Source organism: Ascaphus truei, chromosome 13 (genome assembly GCF_040206685.1).
Source record: "Ascaphus truei isolate aAscTru1 chromosome 13, aAscTru1.hap1, whole genome shotgun sequence".
NCBI lineage: Eukaryota > Metazoa > Chordata > Amphibia > Anura > Ascaphidae > Ascaphus > Ascaphus truei.
Genome location: NC_134495.1, coordinates 24,735,877 through 24,756,676, shown reverse-complemented (window position 1 = coordinate 24,756,676; position 20,800 = coordinate 24,735,877). Strand labels below are relative to the sequence as shown.

General features: G+C 42.6%; 1 protein-coding gene across 4 annotated transcripts in view; it reads right to left on the bottom strand.

Annotated features, from left to right (window-relative positions):
* The window catches only part of MYO18B (myosin XVIIIB), a 345,583-nt gene that overhangs the window by 53,108 nt on the left and 271,675 nt on the right, over positions 1-20,800 (bottom strand). For all 4 annotated transcript variants that reach the window (XM_075568959.1, XM_075568956.1, XM_075568957.1 and 1 more), the window contains 4 exons: positions 19,810-19,926; positions 18,420-18,503; positions 13,255-13,392; positions 10,719-10,904 (listed from right to left, as the gene is read on the bottom strand). In XM_075568959.1, coding sequence (XP_075425074.1) covers positions 10,719-10,904; positions 13,255-13,392; positions 18,420-18,503; positions 19,810-19,926 — 525 coding nt within the window. The remainder of the gene's footprint in view (positions 1-10,718; positions 10,905-13,254; positions 13,393-18,419; positions 18,504-19,809; positions 19,927-20,800) is intronic.

Genomic DNA, 20,800 nt, shown 5'->3' with positions numbered 1-20,800 from the left:
TTTTTGGAGACGCCACCTGGCAACCCTAGTCACAAGGAAGGGTGGGAAACTAATAAGGAAATAAGCTTTTCCACAGGAGTTTGAAACCTACGTGGTGCTTCTTAGTCAATGTCTAAGGCACGTTAGCAGTATTTAACCCCTAGACAAGGGACCAGCAAAACACCGCAAAACTATACACGCTACAACATGGCAGAATCAGGTTTTTTTTTGTAGCCCGGGTGGTGAAAAAGTGATTTCACCTCTAAAAACCGTGCTCATGGTCCAGTGAGACCAGGTGCGCAAAACTTGTGACTGTAGGCTCCGGAGAGCTGCAAGTCCGTGACATAGTCAGTCCTCTTCAGCCACGAGGGCCAGGAAAAGTCCTGATGTTACATCGACGTCGTCATCCGAAGAATCCGACGTCCATCCTATCCCCTCCCCCTGCAGTAGGCGCAGCAGGAGGTTCCCGGTCTTTAGGGCTTTCGGCTCACACCTACTCGCCCACCGCAGTCTTCTCCTGAGGGATGGCGACCACCGACCAGCACACAGTCTTGCATTCTCCGAAGAAAATTAGGTGACTGATAACCCAAAAAAAAAAGGTAAAAAAATTGATAGTGCGAGTGCTCCAGTGCGCTGTGTGATGCAGTGCAGGAGGTGCTCAAACGAAACAACAAAAATAAGTGTGCACAAGTGCACGCCAGACCCGGAGAATCAGGTTTTTGTTTTGAAAATTCTTTTATTATGCAGCGAATCTTTACAACAAGATTATAACAGTACATAAATCATTTTCCAAACGAAAAAAAACCGCGACGTAAACAACGGCGCAGTGCATATCCCACACAACTCACACACATTTTTTTTTAATGGTTTCCCCAAAAGTAAAAAAAACTGTGACGAACACGGCGGTGCAGTGCATTTATACGTATCCACCGCACCACAGACATGACATATCATACACACATTATCTCTAACTTTATTGCACAGAAAAACTTTTGGGGCGGGGGAGTAAGGGGGGGGGGGGGGGGTGGGGAGGGGGGTGTTTAGTCCTCCTCCTCAGGACCGTCAAAGATGGAATAGTCCTTGAGCAGGCTGTGGAGCAGCCTGCGACAGTCCTGTACCGACATCCTCCTCTTCCCCCTGGTCAAACGTTCCCTGGCGAATAGTAAAACGTCTTTGAAACAGCACATTAGACGGCAACCGGCTTCGATTGCGTCCTCTGTGTGTGTTCCTGTGAAAAGTCCGTGGAACACCGAGTAGTACGTGACGCACTTCCTCGGTATACAATCCTTTAAGTCAGTGTCAAACGCGCGCAGCAAGGCCTGCGCAAAGGGGCAGTTCCAGAAGAGGTGTATGATGCTTTCCTCCACTGGGTTGCACCTGGGGCAGTGCCTCACGAGGCTGAGTTTGCTCTGGTACTTGTCCGCATTCACAGGGAGTCCCCCGTGTATGGCCTGCCAAGCAATGTCTTTGTGTTTGTTCATTAGTCTTTTCGATGCCACACCCGGAGAATCAGGTTTTTTTTTTTTTTGTAGCCCGGGCGGTGAAAAAAAGTGATCCACCTCTGAATCCGTGCTCATGGTCCAGTGAGACCAGGTGCTCAAAACTTGTGACAAAGTTCGCTCCGGAGAGTAGGCCAGTTCGTGCCATAGACAGTCCTCTCCAGCCGAAGCCCTAGAGTCCTGCTGTTACATCGACGTCGTCATCCGAGGATTCCGACGTCCATCCCGTTCCCTCCTAGTGCAGCTGGCGCCGCAGGAGGGTCCAAGTCTTTAGGGTGTTCGGCTGACGCCTACTAACCCACCGCAATCTTCCCCCGAAGGGATGGCGACTACTAGCCAGCACTCAGTCTTTGCTCTCCAGAGAGAGGGGTGACGATAACCCAACACGAAACCGAAACAAAATCCATAGTGCGAGTGCTCCAGTGCTCTGTGTGATGCAGTGCAGGAGGTGCTCATAGATAAATCTCCACATCTAGTGGAAGAATATGGTAGGACGTTTTTGGGGGGATTAACACAATAGGACCACTACTTTGTAACCACACATTATTTAAGTAATGGTGGGTAAAAAAGTGACAAAAAAAACCCCACCACTGTGTGAGTAGGGGTTACTGGCTCTGCACTTCTTTAACCCAGGCTGTGCTGTACAGCTGTGTAATACGGCAGCTTTAAGTTTATAGGGGTCTGTGTTAAAAATGAAGCAAAAGTTGACACGGCGTGCTCATTTGCATGTCATTTCCCAGAATCCCTGGATGCAGTGGAAGCGCTGAATACTAAGAGATAGCAACTGTTCCGGGCGGCACCTACTTCGGAGGTAAGTATCTCCGGAAGCAGGAGCTCCCTGGAGCTGAAATTAATGGGGTTCAGCTCCAGAGACCCCGGCATGGATTACTCTTTTAAGCCCAGATCCACAAAAGGGTGTTAAGCTTTAATTAGCATGCCCATTCGAATGAATAGGAGACAATCTCAGCATCCTTTTGTGGTTCAGGGCCTCTGAACACAGAATGAAACTGCTTATATATTATGCGGATTTATCTTCAGCGGCGTGATGTAAATGCAGTAAGTAATCGAGAATTGAACATTTGGCTGGAAAAAAAAATGTTCTTCTGTAACTATTTATTTTCGGATCACAGATTTTAAATGTACAAGTGTTCCAAGATAATGAGATTAGAGCACTAAATCCCAAAGTATAAAAGGTCACAGTCTTTTAGAGTGTAGACGAAATAAATGAATTCTAAAAACTGCAGCGACTTCTCCTGCCTGAGTCATACTGCTAAATTATATTCCCCTCATATGTCCAGCTGTGCTGTGCTCTTCTAAAGAGAAATATGTTCCTGTTTTGATAACATTAGCTGAATACACTGAGCCCGACCCGCAGAAAGCCTTATACAGCATATCTGCGATAGCCCTAATCTTGTTACCCCACAGACATGAGTAAAAGGCCTCTTGGACGGATTTAGCAGCGATAACGCTGGCCTTGTAAGCTGATTTTACTGTGGCCTTGAATGGTATAATGACTCATTCGCTTCAGCCCCTGCATATTGTGAATCTGCTTCAGAGAATTGTGCGCTCTCTCAAGCTGCCTTGTACACACCGGGAACAGAACGTCTTGAGTTCAGTTCTGCCGGTAATCTCCAGGCGCGAAGAACATTTGTAGAGAGCAGTGTTTAGAAGTAAGAATACCGCAGATGAGAGGCACCGACCTCGTGAAAGTGCAAATAGAAGTTTATCTTGACGCATTGCCCCAGTTTCTGCTCGCGTTTGGGTCAAATGTATCAATGTGTTTCTTACATTTGATGCAAATTGTTAGGCAGAAAAGTCTTACAGCACCTCACAAATGGCGGATTTTTTGGTTAACAAATACAAAAGTGACGCAGAAAGACACCGTTTGCTACATCTCATTATAATATGTGCATCATGTAACTCTTTTGTGTAACTCCTTCCTAGCTCCTCCTATTGTTACACCCCAAATTGTGACGCAAATGGCGTATAACTCGGAGAAAGGACCGTGACACATTGACGCAAAGAGACAAATAACGCAATTTGCGACACTCTAAATTTGCTTTGATTTCCCCCCATATTTGAATAAGGAAAAAAATGTGTTTGGTTTTATAAGTATTTTCAGTTGTTCTGTTGCCCTATGCATGGTAATTCTGAATTATGCATAGAGGAACATTAACCAAAACAAATACCATTAAATAGACCACGTGTCACTGTATCAAAGTGCTTTGTATCAATTCTGACAAATGGTACTGGTACTGAACATTAGACTTCACGTTAAAAAGCTTAATAGTACATCTGGGGGGATAGTCAGTAAACTACGATAGTCCAATCGGTGCTCTATTGAGCGGAAACTTCCATTGACTTAAATAGTGCTCCTCCTGAGCTATCACCAATTAATAAATAACCCCCTTACACTTTAGACCAAGAAGAGGAGAGAGAGCATTAAAAAATAATAATCCAATTTTAGGTAATTGATCAAAACGCTAGTGTAGGCGCGAAACGTGTCAGAGAATTTCTTTTGCCATCATTTATATGGCTTATGAATAAATATTTTTTTTTAAATTGTACTTGGCACTGAAGTTTTATTCACAGTGCTCTGCCGTTGTTCTTCTTGTATTTCCTATTTCCTGGATTGTAAATTAAAAAGCAGTGATATTCCAGGTCTGTAAATAAAATGTAATAGTGCTCCAAATATTTAATTTAAAAAGCAGTGGCACCCCCGATCTCTCAAAGACAATTTACTGGGGTCTTTATGACCCCAACTGTTTAGACATGAAACATTGATACAGTGCCCCTATTATCTCTACCCCGATACATAGGACCCCAAAAATACACAAGTTATCCGCTTGTTGCAACTTACATGTTGTGAACTACTGCAGACTCCTAAGGGACCTGCAATTTGTATTGGGAGGAAGCTTTAAACTTCCTTCAAGGTGATGAACCATTATTATTCAGGTTACCCGTGCGTTTCTCTTCCTCATAGGAACATGCTAATTAGTTTGGTCACCAGAGAAAACTATGAGTTGACTATGACTTTGTGTAAAAAAAATAAATCAGTGCAAATCAACTCTAAAATAAAAAACACACGTTGTTCTGTGTTTCATGGACACAAACTAGCACTGCGTTGCGATAAAATAAATAAAACCGGCTATGGGGATTCTGCCGTGTAATGAGGTCAGGCGTATGATTTAGAGGGCAGCAGAAAAGGTGGCACCTTTAAGACAGCTAGTTTAATTGCTAAAAGGGTCAAATAAAATATTTGGATTATATTAGGAAGCTATCGGACAGGAAATGCATCTGAAACCAGTGGACTGTGAAACATGACTTGTTTGTGTGCTTCAGGGCCAAGTCTCAAGTTGATTGGTTTCCTCCTGTCTAAAACAGAGAGAGTATAAAACATGCAGCACACGGGGCAAAATGATGAGCCATTTGCAATACCCAGAAGGCAGCAAATAAATATAGTGTCAGCCTAGTCGAGACAAAATATGGTGCCTCGGAGAAGATGAATTAAGCCTCCTAGTCTGTACATTTTGACATCAAGGATCAAAAGAACAAAAATCTGGAGATTAAAAATCTGTGAGTTGCGTCATTAAATCAATGCATTGTGAAAATATACGTGTTTGTGGGGTGTTTCCCCTCCCCCCCCCCCTCATGTATATCTGTGAGTAATTTGGGGATCAGTTACGTGGACTAATAGTAATAGCCAAAGGCAGAGAGGGAGGATATTTAAATTTCTACTGTAGGTATGTAAGTGCAGATAGTATCCATGCACACTATGCATATACAGTATACAACAAATACAAGGCTATTTAGGCACTACTGTAAATATGACTTCGGTAATACTGTAATTAATGCAATACAATGTGATTTTACTAAATTCAAAATGTGAACACATTTTATTTTTACTGGAATAAAATCATGTGGGTGTATTCAATCTCTCTCCAAAATATATATTAAATATAAGTGATAGGGCTGGGTATATATAATATTTACAGTTGCTTTATGCTTTACTGTGGAGGGTTTTAGTCACTTTTTTTACCCACCATAACCTTAATAGTGGTGGTGATTATCTACTCTTATCTCATTTGAGCAAATGTCAGCAAGCCAACCTCACACTGATGATACCCATCAAGGTTGAAACATGTCTGTGAGTGGGGTTAACTGACTTTGCATCTCCCAAGTCCTTGCTTAAAAGCTGTGTTTAAAGCAGCATGCATTGGCTAAGGGTTGCTCATGTAATGTGAGCATGAGACAAAAAGTGGCACTGTGTGCTCATTTGCATGTCATTTCCCAGAATCCCTTGCTGCAGTGGAAGTGCTGTTTGCTGGGTGATAATGGTGAAAGACAGGGTTGCAGACCTGTCTAAGACATGCAAATGAATATACAGGAATATTAACAGTTGATATATATATATATATATATATATATATATATATATATATATATATATATATATATATATATATATATATATATATATACAGTGGTTGACAAATCACCAAAAAATCTACTCGCCACACAAAAAAATCTACTCGCCACCTAGTACCAAACATCTGCTGCTTGGGCCAATATTTACTCGCCCGGGGGTTAAATCCACTCGCCCGGGGTGAGCAAATGTATAGGTTTGTCGAACACTGTTTTTATATATATATATATATATATATATATATATATATATATATATATATATATATATATAAATATATATATATTATACATATATACACACACACATATATACATATATATATATATATATATATATACAGTGTTCGACAAACCTATACATTTGCTCGCCCCGGGCGAGTGGATTTAACCCCCGGGCGAGTAAATATTGGCCCAAGCAGCACACGTTTGGTACTAGGTGGCGGGTAGATTTTTTTGTGTGGCGAGTAGATTTTTTGGTGATTTGTCAACCACTGTGTATATATATATATATATATATATATATATATATATATATATATATATATATATATATATATATATATATATTTTTACACTGTAATTAAATATATTAATTGTGAGCACATTCAATTGTGAGCACAACCATGTTTTTCACCATTACCTCTTAGCATACAATGCCTCCACTGCAGCCAGGGATTCTGGGTAATGACATGCAAAGAAGCACAGTGTCACCTTTTGTTTCATGTCCATTTTAACATGGACCCTATACGCTTACAGTATGTCTGCTGCATTACACAGCATTTCAGCACAGCCTGGGTTAAAGAAGTGCAGAGCCAGTAACCCAACTCACAGACAGCTTTTCAACCTTTTGGATCTAATCAGAGTGAGGACGTTTATACTGGCTTCCCAATATGAAGCTGGAATAGGTGTCAACCACACCTTATATACGTTATGGTGGGTTATTTTTATTTACTGTTCACTGTACGTTAGAGAGATGTTGTCACTTTTCTATCCACTACAAATGATATATACTGTATATATAATATATATATTCCACTTTTCAAAGCCTGTGCTCACCCCGGGGGTTCGATTTATGAGCTAATGCCAGATGTAACAGCAACCCATTATTACAAGGGAAAGTCTTCCAAATCGAGGTAATAAAAGGGAGTCTGAGTTAAGGTCGCAGTGTCTCGCTTGAGGAAACGCGAAGAGTAATTCTGATGGAACGCCAATCATTTCTGCATTTAACCCCTCCGACGCTGAAATGCTCTGAAACTCAATGAAAAGCAAGTTAACATTATCTTTCTCTTCCCAAAGCACCTCAAATGATCCTGTAAGATGTCAGTGACTGGCATTAACACGGCTTGTTTATTCTATATAAAGCACTGCAGCTCTGTATACAATATAATACAGTACATACATATGATAGATAAAGAATGGCTATAATAATTCTAGTGGGGCTTGTTTATTATCACATAGAAAGGAGCTTCCAAAAGGTGCAGTTCATCTTCCTTTTGCACTAATTGCACTAATTGCACTAATTGCTTTTTCTTGCTGCTGTTCACCCAGATCACATATTCAATGTGGAATCTTCTGTGGTGTAATAGCACATACAGCTCAACCCCCTTATAACGCTGTGCTTGGGGTCCAAAGAATCACATCGCGTTATAAGCGGATCGCGTTAGAAATAATGTGCAATTGTATGCATTGTACAATAAAGTATTTAAGATACCAATAATCGTGTTGTAAAGTATTCATAAATACGAAAATTGGGAGCCACGCTTATAACGGGGTTGAGCTGTACGTAGTGCATTGTAGATGTGGTTGAAAACAGACATACAGATGTAGCAATAGTTACAGCCTCCAGAGCCGCGGGAGAAAAAGTACAAATCTGCAGCTCCAGAGACCGTGTCTGCCGCGGTCACGCTGCCGGGGTCCATGTTTCCAGACTGCGAGGTTTGACATGTTCAGAAGTAACGGCAAGAAATGTGAGGACAAAACCCTATTCTCTATTGCAAACCGCTTCTAATAAATGTGAAACGCCGCCCGGTTTAACAGCCAAAACGGCCAGATTGTACTTACTTTAGAAGCGTGGTGACCTGAGGTGATGCTAACTCCATCCCCAGTCAGACTTATGGTTTTTCTCTCTCAGCCAGACCATATTGCAGGCTGTGGATGTAACTCTCAATACCAATCTCACCAGTGTTGAGGTGGCGTGATAAAAATGCGAGTTTTTAGAAGCGGTTTGCATAACGGTGCTACTAGAATAGCCGCTATAGTCATAAAATACGAGTTGGAGGCTTTTTTTTTTGACAAACCCATTGGATTGGAAGAGAGAGAGAAACCGCTTCTAAAAAAGCCGTCTAGACAAGGTTTGGAAAAGAAGATTACTGGATCAATCACAAGAAATACTACAATCTTTTGGTGAGTTTATTCTTTGGACTTTTATCACATTACTGTCTCCAATGAGGTGCGGCGAAGTGAGCTAATCATTGTTTCTCTTACCTTCAGGAGACCAAAATAAGTGAAGTCATTATTGTACCTAGTAGTGTACCCACTCCTTTCAAGAGAAGCCACTATTCCATAATATGTTGCATGATAATTATTGAATATATTCCTGGAACAGTTTGAGTACCCTTTTACCTACATATTAGACACGGTTTGGACATGCGAGAAGGTCATCCACAATAGCAAAACATGCCGATCCGCTTCTCAAGTGCACAAGAAGCAGTTTGTCACACTACGGAGCAACTAGAATAAGCCCTAATAAGCTTGGCTACATCTGTATATCCATCGAGTTCAACCTATGTTAAATTTAGTTGACTGAGATACTCAGTAGAGATGTGCAAATCTGTCGCAATTCGCTTCTCCAGATTTGAGTCAACTTTCCAAAAACTTTCCATAAAGATTTCGCTAGAACCTCTGGAGCCAAAAGTTCCAACGAAACTGCCCACCTTGTTAAAAATGTGCTATTTTGCTTTTGAAAAGTGGTTAAACTATTGCCCTGCTGCGGTGCTTTTTTATATGTTTGTTTAAATGTCAAAAGCTAAAAGACATCTAAATGAATGGAACGACGACTTGTTACCGTTAAGCAAAGTTGAGGAGCTTAGGATCAAAGCAAACTTTTTTGCAGAACTACAAAAGGCGAAATGAGCAAAGTTCGCTTAGGAGCATGAAGAGTTTGCCCATCTCTGAGGCTGGGATTATGGTGCTGGCGTCGCTGCGTGCGAACGCACGGCGAGCAGCGCGTTGAAGCGGCAGCGTTCTCACAATACAAGAAAATCTGTGTTTTCAGACGGCTGCCGCGTGATGTCAGCACATGTGAGCTGGTTCAGCCAATAAGGGCGCGCCAGCTCCGTGATGCGTCCGCCACGCCCCCGCCCTTCCTCCGCAATGCGTCTACGGTCTCCTGCAGCCAAATTCACAAATCGCTTGGGCTGCAGGAGTGCACGAGGAGGCGCACTCGTCCACACGCGGCCGCGCAGGGACCATAATCCCAGTTTAATACTCATCCTATATGTGGATTCATATTACATACATTTAGATTGCCCTTTAAAAAGTTTCACTGTGTTATTTTGTGCGTTTGTGTTGCATTTTCTGTGATATTTATTATTTGTGATCTTTGATTTTATGTCTAAATGTGCAAAGCTATTAAAACATACCATCTACTATATGTTTTGGAACATTGTCTGTCTGTTTGCTATGCATTTGGACAACTCAATATATATCGTAACCAAATGTTATTTGTCTTTTTGTATACAATTCACATATGACAGAACAAATGACATCAGCAATGACATCACAAGATCGCATCACACAATCCTCAGGCTACCCATTTAATCTTGGTCTCTCTGAAAATCCAATTTGCATCATTAGCAAAAATACAGGAGCAGCCAAAGTTCTTCAAGACTAATAGAGCGAGATCAGTGTTTGGGACAAGAGTACAATGTCCCCCAAAAACGCATTAGAGGCTCTTGATCGGGACACTCAGAGGCAATGAAACTATTATGGGTGGAGTACTTAGTGTGGTTTTAGCCGGGGCTTTCCAATTACGAAACAAACAAAAAAAAATGAATCATCCATTTATAAATCTCAGTATTTTTTGGTTTCTTAGACGAAGAAAAAAAATTTAAGTGCTGGAAGGGTTTCCAGTTACCAAATGATATCGCTTCAATGCAGTTACAGTATATGCTGCTATGTGAGACTACATATTTTTAAATCCTTCTGCCTTCTGTTTTTTTTTTCTTCTTTTCAAACAACACAAAAGGGCCCCTTTTTACTGATTTATTAAAAAAAAGAAGCTCGAGGGGGAAGGTAAATCTATGATATCTCCTGCACAGAGCTACAGTACCTAACCAACGTGTTTCAAAGCAGCAATCAGCAAAGCTTAACTTAAAAATAGAGTATCTTCTTGGTACATTAGTTGCACACTCTGGAACCCGGCTTTCAGAATCTTTATGACTCTTCCCATTCTTGAGATACTGAGCCTTAAAAAGCAAGGTCACATGGATATAATAAAATGGTTGCCAGCTATTGCCATCAAAACCACAGCAGCCAAATCTGGTGGTGCCGAGACACCCCCCCCCTGGCATTTAAAGGGTTAAAAGGGCAAAGCCAATTTACATATGATGATATGATGGTAAAATAACCTACACACAGCTGGAGTTCTTCTCTCCCAGCAAGCTGCTGAAAAGGGAAATACCTTAACTCAATGGTACACCTGTGGCACCGGAATCGCAGGACTGCAGCAGGATCATTTCTCGGTCATGGTCGGCTGTAGGTTTTAACTGGCTTCATATGCAAGATGTCAAGAGCTAAAACAGGTCAACTTACCAGCTCGACGCGCCTGCGACAAGCCTCCATCTCCCTCAGCAGCAGCTCGTTCATCTCGGCTTTCATCTCTTCCATGCGGATCTGGTAATACTTGGCGTTCTCCTTCTCCCGAATCTCTGAATCGGCTGCGTTCTCCAGCTCCTCGCCCATCTTTATCACGCTATCCCTCAAACGTAAAATCAGCATCTAGATGCACAGAAGCAGCAAGGCAAGGAATGAGTGGTCGCTCTTACTAGGAACACATCTTTGGATGTGGTCCATTCCTCTGCATTAGCCCCTTTCTACCGCACAAGCCAACACTGGGTTGCCATTCTGGAAGAAAAAGTGTTGAAGTACTGCAAAACAACCACATATCCCGTCTTATGCAGGACTCCCATAGTTTGCAACGGTCTGTACAGTTTTCCCAGATCTGCACCAATGGATGAAGAATCAATATACTTAGATTGCAAACTCTTCAGGGCAGGTACTCCTTTTCCGAATGTCTATGTATAAAGTGCTTATTCCTAATACAGAATGTCATGTGTGTTACTGCTGTAAAATGCTATGTGCATGGATGGTGCTACAGTATATATAAATAAAAATAGACATACATACTTGTTTAAATCACCAAAATTATGTTTTCTTTGAATTGAAGTAAACCCAGAATATAATTTTAGAGCAGCTTTGCAGAACCTTTATGATAGACATGCTTTATGTTTTACATCGCTAACACTACAATCATTCCCTGTCCCTTTTATCATGTTAATGGAACGAAATCATGTTGACATAACCTGAACCAGGAGTCTACAAGAGCCTGACTGCATTAGGCTGAGTCCCCGCTGGCGCTGAGCGCGCTTACATTAGTCAATGTGGATTGTCACATCCACGCTCACGCTGTGCGCACGCGCTCATGCGCGGGCACACACGTTCACCCACGCTTGGCGCTTTGGTAAACAAAAAAATTTAACTTTCGAGCGCGCTCAATTTGCCCGCAATCCCCCCCCCCCGCGCGCTTCCGAAATAGCGAGGACACCCGGCGCTCATGCTTGGAGAGCTGGTGACATCACCGCTCTCAAGCATGAGCACGGTCAGCGCCAGCGGGGCCGCAGCCTTAGCGTTACAACTAAGACTACGTCTTTTTTCTAGCATCTTCCACTGTCGAATTTGAGCTTTATGAAACGTTTATCTGCCACTGTCCCCTCTGATCTCCTCCCCCCATCTAGAACCCTCTCACCAAATCCTACTCGCCTGTTCTAACCCCAACTCTCACTCATTTTCTTAATGTCTCTTTCTCCTCTAGCTCCTTCTACAGGCTTCAAATAATTCTCAGGCAACTAGATCTTCACCACACAACACTTTGAGATAATTGTCCTGTTTCACTTTCTCATTGACCCTCTGCAGTCAGGCGTTCAACCCGCATGCTCCACTGAAAACGGACTAATCAAGGTAACCTGCAATCTTCATATGATAAAACGACAGTATTCGCTGAAGTTCTCTGCTGCTTTGAGTACTCTCTTCTGATCATCCTTGATTCTCTTGGCATCTGTGGCCATGATCAGGTCCACCCGCCCCCCACCCCCCTTACCATAACCACTGCTCCTTCTGTGTCTCTTTAAATAATTCTCTTCGTCCCTTTTCCACTGTCTGTATGCATGTACATATATATATATATATAGTGACAGTCATATAAGGGAGTGCTCGGTTCCCAGCATGATGGGGTTAACGTCTGCTGACAGCAGCTTTCCCGTGTAACCAATTAACCTGAGCTGCAAGGATTAAAAGCCACCCTGAGAATACAACCAGTGTCTCACAGAGGCTGAGAGAAGGTTGTATACCTGGAGTCTTAAAACACTGGAAGTCTGCTTTTGGAGAATGGGTGTACTTGATGGACTACTATATCTTTGAGGGTAAAAGGTCGACCTGATGAACTTCTGCTACACATTCTACTGTTTGATTGGGAACCTGGCCAGGGAGGTTAGAAAAGTAAACATGTTTTACTCAGCAGCCTGAGTGGTGTGTGTTTTATTTTGTTACGGTACTTGTCTTGATACAATTCCCACAATGTTATTTCCTCTAATCTGTGGACAAAAATAAACCACAGTGAATCACACTCCTCCTGCACACTGTCTGTGTTCTCACTGATCACTGGTCATCCTGTCCCAATATATATGTAATCATGTCTAGATGGGCACACCTGCTGATGGATAGAGATGTTGCTCTGCAAGCCAGCAAAGGTTGATCACTCCACAATCAATCTTCACAGTGGTGAGCACCTGTTTATATGGACTCATTTCACTGTACTGTGTGTATAATATATATATACTATTACACAACATGTATTTTACAAATATATATATATATTTGTGTGTTTGTTGGGTAAAATATTTTTGTGTGTGTGTGTGTGTGTGTGTGTGTGTGTGTGTGTGTGTGTGTGTGTGTGTGTGTGTGTGTGTGTGTGTGTGTGTGTGTGTGTGTGTGTGTGTGTGTGTGTGTGTGTGTGTGCAGTATAAGCAGTGTGTGTCCGTGTGTGTCTCAAAACACAAAAAGCTCCACTTACCTCAAACCTCTTAATCTGAGCTCTCTGAAACTCCAGCTTGTTTTCCAAATCAGAAATCACTGCCTCTTGCCGGCTCACGATTGAGCGCTCCACCATCGACTGTTCCAAATAGTCAATGCGGCTGTGAGCCACCTGCAGCTATTTCAGCCAAGAAATACATTAATCGGTTAATGAGTATAGACAACCTTGGTAAATTGCTTCTCAAAGTCAATCCTACCAACTGCTTCATTTTCTTTCCTTTTTTGAGTATATTTCTAGTGTCACATGATAGAACAAAGGCTGGAGAACCCACTAAACCCATTCGGGTTTAAGTACAGATGTAGCCAGACACGGAACACCGACCCAAAATGTAGTGGCTCCGGAGAAGGTACAAGCCACCGGTAATTTGCCGCAGTTGGGTTCTAGTGGCTTTTCCCAGAACCAGGGGAATTCTCTTAGGCTACTGTACATCTGTAACAAGGCAAAAGCAAAATTTGGGATAGAATAACCCCAGTGGTATCAAAGACAAATCCCTATTCGTTTCGATGGGATTTTTTTCTTTAATACATTCGTTTTGCCCCAGAATTGTACCACTTTTGCCTTGTTACACGCACCACAAAGAGCTCAATGAATACATATTATTTTTGTTTATCCAATATTTTTTTCTTAAAGTATTTTTTGAGGGCAGGACAAGAGATGAAATCGTGTGATAATAAATACAAATAATAAGTAGAATGTATAACTTTATGAACTATGACATGGTTTAACCTCCTTCCAGCAAAGAGGTTTAAAATGGTTTATGAAGAGAGTCTGAAACCCCAAAGGGGAGATCAGGAGGAAAATATGGGAGATAGTTATCAGAGATAAAAGCCCTAAATGTAATAGTGTAATAATGTACTTCCCATTAGAAGATGCACCATGGAGCAAAAGCGTACATTTGCATGTATGTAAGTATTATATGTAATTTCACAGAATGTGTAATACTTTGTAGAGAAAAGTGTGTTTAGACACACTGCTCTGTTTGTATAATCAGTGCTGCGGCACATGCAAGAACAGTTTCTTACATCTGATACCAACTGTTAAGAGTTTCACCACTTCGGATATGGAAGATGGAATATAAAAAGCGAAAAGAATGGCGCAGAGACGCAGAATGTGATACATCTCATTATAATCTGTGTGCCATGTAACTCCTCCCTAACTCTTCCTACTGACTCTCCCCAAGGTGCATGCTGGGGCAGAGACGCAGAATGTGATACATCTCATTATAATCTGTGCACCTTGTAACTCCTCCCCAACTCCTCCTACTGACTCTCCCCAATGTGCAAGCTGGGGCAGAGACGCAGAATGTGATACATCTCATTATAATCTGTGCACCTTGTAACTCCTCCCCAACTCCTCCTACTGACTCTCCCCAATGTGCAAGCTGGGGCAGAGACGCAGAATGTGATACATCTCATTATAATCTGTGCGCCATGTAACTCCCCCCAACTCCTCCTACTGACTCTCCTCAAGGTGCAGGCTGGGGCAGAGACGCAGACGGTGATACATCTCATTATAATCTGTTCCCCATGTAACTCCTTCCTAACTCCTCGTACTGACTCTCCCCAAGGTGCAAACTGGGGCAGACGGGGCAAAATTGGAGAAAAATACTTTGATACATAGCAGCAGGATAAAAATGCCCCAGTTTTACATGAAAATTGCCTTGATACATAGATCCTACAAGAGGTCATTTATCAAAGTCACGCAAGTGCAAAGCAGGTTCCAAAGTACTGCACCAGATTTAGCAATCAAGACAATTCCATTCATTTCAATGGGAACGTTTTTCCATAATAAATCAGTTTTGCAGCACAGAGACTTTAATAAATAAACCCCACAGTCAAGAGGACACAATTTGCCTCGGTTTTTGGAGCAATGCTCCACTTGACGACAGTGGGTACATTTCTCCAGTTGATGACAAGAGTTTGATTAAAGCTCTTGGAGTACATTTTCCAGCAAACTCAAGGTTATTTTATTGTCACCTATATTAAGTGTAAAAATTGACATTATGTAACAAGTGCAGGGTTTAATGTGGACGGGGGGGGGGGGTAAATGAGCCATCAACTTGTATGTATCTATCAAGAAGATATAGACTCATATTTACGAAGCGTTGCTATTCCTTGAAACGTCTTCCAGTATTGGAGGATGCCTTACATCCTTTCATTTCAATGGGCCGTAAGGCATCTTCCAGAACTGGATGGTGTCTGATGAAATAGCACAACTTAGTATGTATGTCTCATAGTTGAATGGTAACATCACTGTCTTTGAAACAGATAAATCCACTTTGAACCAAGCATGGTCTCCTTGCAACTTGTTCAAATGTCTTTATTAACCTGTGCCTCATACATCAATAACGACAGGGCAGGGGTTGGTCTCTTTAAAGATTTATTCTCTATGTAGGGCTGCATACGGTGTACTGTGCGTTCATAGGGCGAAACGCGTTGGGAGATTGGCGAGGCAGTAGGATGAGCGTGCTGCCATACTTCAGTGACTGCGAATGTAGGATCTAGATAATGAGGGAGACATTTTCAAAACTGCAATGCAGACTGGGAAAGCGAGTGCAGGGGAAGCCTCAACAATTATAGGCTGTAGCCTAATAAAAATGACTTTTATAGTGTCTAATATATTAATTGACCAAACATAAAGCAAAAGCTTTGACTTTTATGCTCAAACTTTACTGCAACAGTCCCATAAACATCTCAACCTGATCTTTATGTTTCGGGGGCTAAATTATCCAGTCATGTTTTCTTAGCGTGAACAAAAATGACATAAAACAGCAGTATTCACATTTTCTCTGTTCTCCATCTGAACAATGCACCGGAGTGAGAGAGGAAGGATTTGAAAGAACCAAATGAAATCATTTGCCATTCAACCGGTTATTCTGGCGACCAATGATTAAAATTGCATGTTACGCTGATTACTAGAAAATAACGCCACAGTGTACAAGCAATCAGGTGAATGGCAGTAAGTGGGAAGGTCACTTGTCTTCAAATCAGACTTTCTTTCATCAGCAGGTAAGCGTGTTCAAGGTGGCTCTTTTCCCCCGGCTGCAATTGAAGAAGGGAGAATGTACTGCCTGACCATGCTGAGCGTAGCCCTCAAATGCTTATTTTAGTGCTAGATGGCTTCATGCGCTCGTCCCCTCTGTTTTAATGTCAGGAGCCCTTGTGTAATCTCCTCTTCAGATACTGGGACAAATTGAAAATTGTAAGCACTGTTGGGAGGCGGTGGAGATATAGGGGCTCTCACAGGTTGAGCTTCATGATTGCACAGTAGCTAGGGAGGCGCTTTCATAGTAGGGAAGTAGCACACCCCACAAAGTATTCAATGAATGCATTTGCAATGTCAGTGGGATTTGTCAGAGTGGTATCATCCTTTTTGATATTAGATGGTTGTTGTTGGCTAGAAGGCTGGAATATAGTGTTGATGGATTTGATGTATTTTGATAAAGATTGTGAGAGTAATATTGGGTTTTTGCTAGTCGTGTATGCCTTGTGCATGTATTCCTCAGGCATCTCTAGTTATTAAGATCCTTGGTAGCTCCAGTTACTTTGTATTTTCCCACAAGGCATCCCTAAGATTGTACAGCGCAATAAAGTCGGTTGCAACCCACGGAAGACGTCCCGGTACTCCTATTCTGCGTAGTGAGGCATGGGTATCACAGATTTTTAAGAACTCTGTGTGTGTATCAGTGTGTTAATGTGTGTGTATGTACGCTGCGTGCATCTCTATGGCTTTATGTGTATCACAGTTTTTGTGAATGTATAAGTGGGATTATAGGGTGTTAGGGGTCAGCAGATAAAAATGGCAGAGGCACAATCAGTCCCTTCACTGGCCCTTCTGGAGTTACATTTATGAGAGGCCTCTGACTACTTCTTGTAGGTCCCATTCGATACAGAGAAGAAGCTTCAGGTTGCCAGTAGAGTATGTACAGTCGTACAGTTCATAGTCCTCAATACACCGTTTTGGTCTTTAATTAATACTCGGTACTGGCGTTCGATACCAGAGAGGTGTTTAAAGCAGTAATCCAAGTCCCTTTTTTAACCTTTATTTTATATTTTTTAGTAGGTTTGAAGCAGGGGGTCTTCGGAACTGAACCCCATTGATTTCAGCTCCGGGGACCCCATGCTTCCGGAAATACTTACTTGCATAGGGGGTGGCGGTAGCTGCTCCGGCCGAATCGTCTAAGGCCTCAGGCATGGTGCCTCGGGCCGCGCTGAGCCATGCTCCTGCTCTGCCTCGCCTGCTCAAACTGGAGCTTTTTTTGTGTCCTGGCAGGCGAGGCAGTGAGCGCGCTTTGGGGGCGGGGCGGAGGCGGAATGGAGGCGTGGTGGGAGGCAGGGCTAGTCCCTTGCTCCCATTGGATGTGAGCGGTCACGTGACCGCTCCTCCGCTCCCCTGAGCAGCAAATTTTAAACTTGCCCGTCTCCTCAGAATTTCTCAGCCTCCGCACGCATGCGGAAGCAGCTGCTAAAGCCGCGCTGATCACAGATGAAGGGGGTAGGTTCATCTGCTCAGCGCGGCTCAGTGGGGTCTGTGGGACTATGTCCCAGGCCTAATGGGCGTGAGCCTTGAAAATTACGCATCATTGTCTTAGAAAGTTTGTTACTACTTAAGGATTATTCTTCTGGTCTTTTGTTTATAATTGAATGAAGAAGATACTTCGCTGAGCTCTAGAGGCAGTTTCTTCCAGGACACAGGAGGAGAACCAGCCACTGTCTGCCATTCAGGCTGTCACTGGCTGCATTATCCCCTGCAACAGATATACATATACCCCAACATACTACAGGAGCTGTGAACATTTAATGACTTACCTTTAGTTCATCAGTACTCTCACACTTATGGGTCTCTCCTAATCTTTATCTATATGCTGTTTTTGCCCAATTACTGGGAAGCACTGGTCAAGAACCTTGTCCTATTTTTTCTTCGCAAGAAGATAGACTGGATAGAAAACACAGCAATTTTACAGATATTGAAAAATGACTTTTTTTAGTACCATTTAATTCCCGTTTTCAGGTGCTTCAGTCTTTTCAGAGGAATACATATCTTTATAAAATCACCAGAGTTCATTGCTGTCCCGTTACTGTTACTGCCAATCGCTTTCCTGCGTGGGTGAGGCTAATTAGAACAGATACAACATATGGTCTCACCTTCTCATGAAGACTCTGTTTTTCTTTCTGGGTATCTTCCAGCTTTGTCTGCAGCTCCCGAATGTGAGCGATATCAGTTGCAGACTGATTAATGAGGAAAAAGAAATAGAGCTAGTATTATAATGTCACCCAAGGCTCTGTCGGGGGGGTGGGGGAGCGGAACTCCAGTCCTCGAGGTCCACCAGCAGGTCAGGTATTAGGGATATCCCTGCTTCAGCACAGGTTGCTCAATCAGTGGCTCAGTTAGAATCTCTAATAAACATCTTTATGCAAATGACTTGCAGAATTTAAGGCATGAGCCCCAAATCTGGGACCCCTCGGTGCAACTCATTCGAAGAGAGTTCAATAACCCGTTCAGGGTTTTTGTACCCGAGTGCTAAAGAAATGATGGCATTTTTGGCACTAGCAATTTTCAATACACCAGAATGATAATATTCTTAATATAACCCAAGGCAAATCATTCTACGCTTCTCTTGGATAGTCCTGAGGATTATAATTCTATCAAGATCGTAATGTTATTTCCCCACATATTACAGAGCAGGCTGCTTCACCCTAAGTGCTGCTGTTACTGTTTGTAAAGACCTGCTTCAGCAGTATACTGGAAACAAAGGCCAACGCATCCAATGGTAAAGATAAACATATAGACATTTCCCAAATCACTGACCCAATTTGAAAATAAGATGACATTACAAGCCTTGAGATTGGCACAAAGGGGCACAGCATTTAATTGGCTCTTGGTGCGAAACTAATGTCAGAATGTCCCTTTGCTTTCCTTAAAGAGGCAATCCAACCTGGCCGTTTCTTTTTCATTCTTTTAAAAATTATTTAAACGTAGGATTGAAGAACGGGGGTTTCTGAAGTTGAAACCTATTCATTTCTGTGGACCCTCTGCTTCCAGAGATACTTACCTCCATAGGGGGTGCTGGTAGCCACGCCACTCGGCTACCAGGGTTCACATAATGGCCGCTTTTCAAAGCTCCCGCACCCTGCGGGCCAATAAGAAGCTGTGACATCATCCGGCGCAGCTTCCTATTGGTCCTCTTGATGAGGGAGCTTTAAATTTGCAGGAGATACCAGCACCCCCATTCGGATTTATGCATCTCGGGAAGCAGGGGCACCCCGGAACTGAGATTAATGGGGTTCATCTCCTGCCTCAACCCTATTTTTAAAAAAAATAAGAAAATAAAAAATGGCTTGGATTGCTCCTTTAATACATGAGGCGCAGAAACTTCAAAGTTAGGAAACGTTCAGAACTTCATCGTCAAAGAATTGTGACCGATACACACGCTCCTTTTAATGAACCACCCTAAACATAAGCCTGAATAACGTCTTTTCTGCATTGGCAAGGAGCTGCAGTGAGTACTCTTTGTTGTCAGATCAGTCTGCCCACCTGGGCAATGAGAGCCTTGTGCTTTTTCATCAGCTCGTTGAGGTCCTCCTGGTCCTCGTCGATCCTTTTCAGGAGATCGGCTCTCTCGTGCTGCAGTTGGAACAATTGCTCATCAACCTGACAAAGAACAAATATATAAGGTGATGATAACAGTGCTTTCCTGCAGTGCCACATCCAGCTTCCAGAGCAGGAACAGTACAAGCTGCACAATACCTTCCACAGGCTTTCACCCCCATGTACAAAGACATCACTGGAAACCAGGAGTTTGCACGGTCATCACAATTACTGGGGTTTAACCCTCTCACTGCTGTGCAATGAATCGCAATGGAGGGTTAAACTTTCTGACCAATTTGACCCAAACTGGTTTAACAAGAGTCATATTGATACACGCCTCTCAGCTATAATGTAACACTATGGATGCTAGTATATTAGGAAATGTTTAGGTGAGGCGTTACCTGTTGTGCAGTACAGTATGTTATAATCATCATCGTACAAATATATTGTAGCATATTTTAACACTCATTTAACCTCCACCTTTATACATTCATTAAACGAGCAAGTGAGTGTATTAACCTAAACATGTAATGGAAGACGTGAGAAAACAATGGTGCATTTGATGCAATCAATGGAGGTCAAAAACATAAATATTTAAGGGGTTATACAGTGTGCCATGTATATAGTCTGCCTGTGGTCTCATTGCTGCTAACCAGTAACCCCCTTCAAGTACTGCACATAACTCCCTAACACTGCACGCGCGGTCAAAACGGCGGCCCACAATCTTCCTGCAGCCTTCATTATATAATGCACTGGTGCTTAACTCCAGTCCTCAAGACTTGCCAACAGGTCAGGTTTTCCGGATATCCCAGCTTCAGCACAGGGGGCTCAATCAGTGACTCAGTCCTTGATTGAGCCACCTGTGCTGAAGCAGGGATATCCTGATAATCTGACCTGTTGGGGGGGTTTTGAGCACCACTGTTCTAATGGATGTGAA